Source organism: Notolepis coatsorum (genome assembly GCF_963971535.1).
Source record: "Notolepis coatsorum genome assembly, chromosome: 16".
NCBI classification, from domain to species: domain Eukaryota; kingdom Metazoa; phylum Chordata; class Actinopteri; order Aulopiformes; family Paralepididae; genus Notolepis; species Notolepis coatsorum.
In genome coordinates, this window is record NC_140180.1 from 109,972,245 (window position 1) to 109,980,020 (window position 7,776).

General features: G+C 53.2%; 1 protein-coding gene across 1 annotated transcript in view; it reads right to left on the reverse strand.

The window, feature by feature from the left end:
- Nucleotides 1-6,126, reverse strand: part of LOC311243083 (protocadherin Fat 4-like) — a gene marked incomplete at both ends in the record, with an annotated part of 66,480 nt that extends 60,354 nt beyond the window's left edge. Inside the window, one exon of the mRNA XM_084332154.1 lies at nt 1,012-6,126. Within this exon, the coding sequence (XP_084188280.1) occupies nt 1,012-6,126 (5,115 nt within the window). The remainder of the gene's footprint in view (nt 1-1,011) is intronic.
- Nucleotides 6,127-7,776: the final 1,650 nt, after the last annotated feature.

Below are 7,776 nucleotides of genomic sequence, written 5' to 3' on the forward strand. Positions count from 1 at the left end.
TTCACATAGTCTTAAGAGGTCACCCCGATTTTAATGGTCACTTATTGCCTGTGGAGTTGAGCCCACCGAACAGAGGAGGACCCACGGACCACCCCGAGTGCCAAGACAGGGCCGCGGGCTCAGAACAAGCTCAATGTGATACTGGCCCCTAATCATTACATACCTGGACAGAGAGAGAGAGAGAGAGAGAGAGAGAGAGAGAGAGAGAGAGAGAGAGAGAGAGAGAGAGAGAGAGAGAGAGAGAGAGAGAGAGAGAGAGAGGGAGAGAGAGAGAGAGATAGAGAGAGAGAGAGAGAGGGGGGGGGGGAGAGAGAGAGAGAGAGAGAGAGAGAGAGAGAGAGAGGAGAGAGAGAGAGAGAGAGAGGGGGGGGGGGGGGGGGAGAGAGAGAGAGAGAGAGAGAGAGAGAGAGAGAGAGAGAGAGAGAGAGAGAGAGACAGAGAGGTGTACTGAAATACTCTTGTCTTTTTCGTTTCTCCTTGAGACACACAAGTGGGCCTCAAGTCTAATGCGGCGAGACAAGAGCGAGTCCTGCCCAGAATGGGGGGAAATTAAAAGCAGTAGTTTTTGGTGATTTATGCGTCGTTCATTCCCACTGATAACAACATTTCATGTCACATCGGCATGAGCCCTTCTTCTCTCCCTGCACACACTAGATGGATTGTTACAGCCTGTATGTTTTTGGAAACCGGTACAATAACGGCTATCGTTGCCAAAGAACAAGGCCTGCTAACCCTGTGTCCAAAAAAAAATAATATAAGATAGAAACATAAATCAAAAAAGAGGAATTCAATTAATACCGTGGACAGACGCAATAGGTGGATCTGTTTTATGTGCGACTCGGACACTCACTCACTGAGACCTTGATCTCATTTCCCTTACTTACTCCAACCAAATGGCAAATAGCACAGAGCTCAGTTCTTGCACGGTCTCTCCCCACGGCCATAGACCACACACACAATACACACGGCACCTTTCCAATCCTCAGAGAAGCCAGAAGCAGTTTTACTCACCTCGGCACGTTGCGTCCTGGGCTGCCGGGCGTCGGTCTCGATGGCGTACACGTCCACCAGGTAGAGGTCGGAGCCTTGCTCCCGGTCCAGCTCGGCGGCGGTCTGTATAACTCCGGTGTGGCGGCCGATGGTGAACAGCCGGCCCACGGCCTTGCCGCCGCTGCGAACCGCCACGATGAAAAACTCCACTTTGGTCCCAGAACCCCGGGGGCTCGAGGCGTCCAGGGAGATGACGTTGGTGCCCGGCGGCTGGCCCTCCTTGAGGATAGTGATGTATTTGGGCTGAGAGAAGACGGGCCCGTCGGCCCCTTGCAGGATGATGGTCAGCTCGGTCCTGGAGGTCTTGCGCTCGGCGCCGTGGTCCGTGGCCGACACCGCCAGGCTGTAGACGAGCCTCGACGGCACCAGCTGCGAGGCGAGGCGGATGTCCCCGCTGTAGCGGTCCATGATGAAGGTGTCGGAGTCCCCTTTCAGCAGCTCGTACTCCACCTCGCCGTTCTCGCCGTCGTCTGGGTCCAGGGCCACGACCGTGGTGAGGATGGAGCCGATGACTATGTTGGATTCGGCCACTAGGGCATTCTGGGACACGAACGTTGGGACATTGTCGTTCTGGTCCGTCACCCATATCGTAATGTTCTTCAGGGCAAAGCGACGGAATTCAACGGGGACCGCCTGGTCAGTGGCCTTGATGGTCAGCTCAAACAGGTTGGAGAACTCTCTGTCGATCTCCTTGTTCGTGTATATGAGGCCACTGCCGGAGTCAATGCTGAAGTAGCCTCCTCTGGGAGTCTGCTGGACAATGGAGTAATCCAGCTGGCCATTGATGTCCGCGTCGGTGTCGTGAGCCGTGATGGTCATTACAGAGGCTGAGAGGGGAAGGTTTTCAGGGATAGATTTGAAAATGTCACCGGGGGTAAATATGGGGGGATTGTCATTGAAATCCCGGACGTGAATGACCACAGGGACGGAGGAGGACCGGGGCGGTCTCCCGTTGTCCTTGGCGGTGACATTGAGTTTATAAAACGACTGAGTTTCATAATCCAGCTTTTTGACCAAGAAGATGCTGCCAGTGTTGGGGCTAATGCTAAAACTGCCGTGGTTGTTAGTGGCTGTAATGCTGTAAGTGATGTCAGCGTTCTGACCAGAGTCTGCGTCGGTGGCGGTCACAGAGGCCACCAGCTCTCCCACCCGCATGTTCTCCAACACGTCCACAGACAGCGAGGACTTAGGAAAGGAGGGGGCGTTGTCGTTCTCATCCATAATGCTAATGCTAAGCATGCAAGAGGAGGACAAGGGCACCGTTCCAGAGTCAAGGGCTATGATTTTCAATGAGTACGACGACGTGGATTCGTAGTCCAGCTTTTCCACGAGCGTAACCTGGCCAGAGCCGCCGTCAATAACAAAGCGGCTCTCCTCATTACCCTCAGAGATGTGGTAACGCACCAGTCCATTTTTATTCTCGTCCACGTCGGACGCGGAGACGCGCAGCAGCTGCGTCATGTTCTGGGCCGACTCGGAGATGGAGGCCTGGTAAATGTCTTTGGTGAACTTGGGTGGGTTGTCGTTGATGTCTTGGATGTAAACCTGCACTTTAGCCTGGTCCCTCAGGGGCCGGGGGAGACCCTGGTCTGAGGAGACGACGGTGAAGCTGAACACCGCGGCGCCTCTCTGTCTCATGAGTGACTCACGGTCCAACCGCAGTGTGCTGGTCAACTCCCCCGTGATGGCGTTCAACTCAAAGCTGGGCTGCGGAGTCTCAAACGTGTATCTGACCTCACTGTTTGGGCCAAAGTCCTTATCCTCAGCAAAGACCCGCCCTGCCAGCGACCCTCGTTGCTGCTCTTCCTCAAAGCGGAACACGTAATTGGTGCTGTTGAAGAGGGGCCTGTTGTCATTGACGTCGTCTAGGATTACACTGACATTGACACTGGCACTTAAGGGCTCCACGGCCCTGTCTGTGGCCACGAGCACCAGGTTGTATCTGTCCTGTGTCTCTCTGTCCAGCTCGGCCTTTATGTACAGCTGTCCGTCGGGGAAGACACCGAAGACGTCACCCGTGTTGCCGCCACCGATGCCGTACGTGATCTCGCCGTTGAGCCCCGAGTCCTTGTCGGTGGCCACCACTTTGAAGAAGCGGCTGTTGACAGGCTCCGACTCCAAGATGATGACCTCGTAAGAGAGCTGGTCGAACACGGGCGAGTTGTCGTTGACGTCGTAGACGCTGACTGTCAGAATGAGGCTGGAGGTGCGCCGGGGGACCCCCATGTCCGAGGCCAAGACCTCCACATGGTAGGAGCTAGTGGTGACCTCCAGGGGCCCGGTGAGGGTGATGAGGCCGTGCTTCTCGTGAATGTGGAACAGGCCTTTGGGGTTCTGTTTCAGACTGTAGGCCACCATGCCGTTGGTGCCCTCGTCGGGGTCCGCGGCTTTAGCCTGAAATATCAGGTGCCCCGCGCTCCAGTTTTCAACAGCGCTCACGTGTTCGGCGGCGTGGATGAAACGAGGGGCGTTGTCGTTGAGGTCCTTCACCGTGATGTTGACGAGGGCCTCGCCCGTGATCTCCCCGCCTCTGGCCACTACTTTAAGTTGATAAAACCCCTGTTCCTCCCTGTCTATCTGGCTGGACGCCGCGATGTCACCCGCGCCGTCGATGACGAAAACCCCCCGGTGGTCCCCCGACGTGATCAGATACGTAATGTTTGTGTTCAAATCCACGGTGGTGGCAGACACGGTCCCGACGACCGCTCCCCTCGCCACGTTCTCGAACATGACAAAACTGTAGACTCTCTGACCGAAGGTCGGCGGGTTGTCCTGCGTGTCTATGACGGTGACGGTGACGACGGCCTGCGTGTGTGAGCGCAGCCCCCCGCCGTCCGCCGCCGTCACCTGCAGCTGATAGGCGGTCTTCTCCTCTCTATCCAGGGGGACCAGTGTGGTGATTTTGCCCGAATTACTGTTAATGTGGAACTTGGACGCGTCCCCGGCAGTAATGATATACTTGACGGTGCCATTTCGACCCAAATCGGGATCAGTGGCGGATACGGTGGTCACGTAAGAGGCAGGCGGCTCGTTCTCTTTCACGTTGGCAAAGTACTGCACTGGGTAGAAGACGGGCCTGTTGTCATTGATGTCCCTCAGTGTGATGTTGACTTTGCCCACAGAGTGCAGAGGGGGGCTGCCCGCATCTGTCGCCTGGACGTGGAGCAAGTAGGACGCCCGTTCCTCCCTGTCCAGCTCCGAGGCCGTGCTTAAGCGGCCCGACGCGGCGTCCAGGCGGAACATCCCACGCACGCCGGCCGGGGTCTCGGCGTCGAACGAGAACCGGACGGTCCCGTTGGCCCCGAGGTCGTCGTCCGAGGCGGACAGCAGCACCAGCTCGGTGCCGGCGGGCGTGTGCTCCACCAGGGAAACCTGATAGGTGCTCTGAGTGAACGTGGGCACTCGGTCGTTCACGTCGGTGATGTTGACGACCAGTTTGGTGTAGGAGATTTTGGGCTGCAGGCCCTGGTCTTTGGCACTGATGTTGAGTACAATTTCAGATGTTATTTCCCGATCCAGCAAAGCGGCGCTGGTAACCAGACCACTGTTCTCACTGATGGTGAACCAGCCCAAAGCGTTTCCAGACACAAGGGAGTAGCGCAGGTTGGCATTCTGCCCGGAGTCGCCATCTGTTGCCGAGACCCCTTTAATGTAGCTGCCTTTCGGAATGTCTTCGCTGATATCTACTCTATACAGGGCTTCCTGGAATATGGGCGGGTGGTCATTGATATCGTTCACAAAAATAACCAGGCTGGCGAAGGAGGACCTGGCCACGGGCTTGCCATTGTCCGACACGGACACGGTCAGGTTGTAGGAGGAAATGCGCTCTCTGTCTAAAACGCTGGCCACTTTGATCAAACTTAAATTGGGGACGGGGGACGTGTGCACTTCAAAGTGCCTCTGCTCGTTCCCTCCTAAGATGGAGACGGATATGTTTCCGTTGGCCGTGGGGGAGTCTGAGTCGGACACGGTGAGCAGAGCCACCACGGTACCGATTTGGGCGTTTTCGTCGACAGAGGCGAACTTGGAAGTGGTCGGGAAATAGCGAAACTTGACTACGGGGTCGTTATCGTTTACATCTAGGAGTTTGATGGTGGCTTCTGTTCTGCCCGACAGAGAGGGCACCCCGTTGTCCATAGCGTGTATGGTCAGGGAGTATTCTCTCTTGCTCTCATAATCCAAACCCTCTTTTATGATAATGGTACCGGCTTTAGGGTCAATTTGGAAAGGTGTCCCCTCGTCTAGGAAGTAGCGGATGTCAGCGTTAGCGCCCTCGTCTTGATCTGATGCTGTGATCTGCAGGACACTAGACCCCACCGCTGTGTCTTCAAATACACTCGTCTGATATTGGTCGTTGTCAAAAATAGGGGGATTGTCATTTATATCTTGTATGGTGACATTCACTTGCAAGTAGCCAAACTTTTTAGGGTCCCCTTTGTCCTCCACTTCGATCAGAAGCTGGTAGAAGGGAGTGACCTCCCTGTCCAAGCCTCCGGTCGAAACGAGGTGCAAGAACGCCCCCTCCCCGCTCGGATTCACCGTGATATCCAATCGGAACCGCCGCTGCTCGTTGCCGTTCACTATCCGGTACGTGGTGTGATCCACCCCGTTGCTCCCGATGTCCGAGTCCGTCGCGGTGTCCAGGATCACCTGCCGGCCGCTGCTGGCGTCCTCTTTGAACGAGACCACGATGGACGCGTCGGGGAACACCGGGGAGTTGTCGTTTATATCCAACACCACGATGCGCACCTCGGTGGGGTAGGTGGGCTGACTGGAGAGCACCACCACGTTGATGACGTCGCTCTGCGGCGGGAGCATCTCCCTGTCGATCACCGCGGAGGTGTGAATGACCCCCGTGGTGCCGTTGATCGCGAACAGCCTGTGGCTCTCGCTGAAGCGGTAGGTGAAGCCGGGCCGGGTCTCGATGGTGCCCACGTAGGTGCCCCTCGGCTGCTCCTCCGGCACCTGGAACTCCTGGCGCACCTGGCTGGAGGCTGAGTGTCGCGACAGAGTCCATATTATTAACGTGGATAAGACAAGATGGAACCGGCCTGAGCCCCTACCTGCGAGCGCCATGGTCAACAACCCCAGTCCACCTTGACGATCAGACGCGGTTCATGCATAAATGATGCATAAACTTTATTGAAAGTTTCACAATCCAACTAAAGCATTGTATAGTCCCGCTCCACACACGCGCCTCTGAATGAGAATATCCCGAGAGGCGGTCACTTTTATTTCCACTCTTGTCAGGATCCAGAAGAAGTATTATTATTCCAACGGGTGTTTTATTATTATTCCAATGCAACAGAAAAGCCCGTGGATGGAGAGAGAACGGGTCCTCTGTCAGTGAAGTTTCACCTCATCGTCAGCTCCTCTGTGTCGCCAAAAAGAAATAAGCATCTCCCGGCAGCAGCAGCAGCTCCATAATAATAATGATGATGATGATGATGTAAAAAAAGCAAAACGAGTGCCCCGGTCAAAGTTATGATGAAGGAACAAACACGGGGCGGATAAAAAGACAACTAAGTTTCTCCACGAGTTATTAATAAAACAATACAACAAATGTGTTTTTTAGCACAACTGCAACAAAAGCTCTGCAGCTGAGTGTCCCTGCGATCACGTCCCGTCACTCCCGTCTGACTCCCGGTGAATAACGGTGCAGAGGCTCCGCTCATGTTGCGCTCAGGTCCCGGGACCTCAGAACAAAGCAACTCCCACCCAGCAGTGATCCCATTGGATGACAGCTGCTCCCGCCCGCCCCCTCCTCTCCATTGTGAAAGGCAAAGCTCGTCCTGCAGCTGGTGGAGAGGAGTGTCAATCAAGTGGGACAGGTAATGTGCCTGCCCCGTTAGTTTTTTAGGACCGTTATAATAATAACAACCAACAGATGAATACCCCCGGAAACTACAATGGTAGGCTGATCGTTAAGAAGATAAAAAAAATATGCATTCATAATAATTATAATAATAATAATTATTATTATTATTTTTATTATAATTATTATTATTATTATGATCATCATCGTCACCACCACGCATGTGTTATCTTTAGTCCCAACAGGGTTTATTAATAGTTTACAATTACAATCATAGAGCTTATATAGTGTGAAAGTCAATTCTAGTCTCCTTATCCAAGAATTGGTCATTTAGGTCCATTTGCTTCTTTCACACTCAGACCTGTGTTTCTTTTTACATTAAATAACAGTTTTTAAAATCTACGTTTAAAACACAAAATAGCAATGGAGAAAAGTATAGCTTCACGACTATTGTCATTTATGGAACTTGAAACTTCAGATAACAACATTATTATTAGATGGGAGGACCGCCGTTACATAGTACAGGCAAGCAGCGCCATCTTGTGGTGATATAGTATAAGGCCAGCAGATCCGTCTTGAGGTTCATTGATGAGAGCACCATAGCCTGTGCTGAACTACACAAATATAGGCATAATAAAAGATGCGCACATTTTAACGTGTGATTATGTAGTCCAAGTACCACAGAGCCTTCTGCTGTTAAATCCGATCAGTAGGCTATACACTGACCATGATACTGTGTGTATTACTGAATCAATTTAGCCTGTTCTTCATGTCTTGGTTCCTTACACAGTATAGATGACCCAGATATTGGCCATGAAAAGATTGAAGTGTTAATTTCAGCTCCCCTGCGCAGGGACTTGCTACACCAGTAATAGTGTATTAAAGGTCCCAGAGACATTCATTCAGCGTTT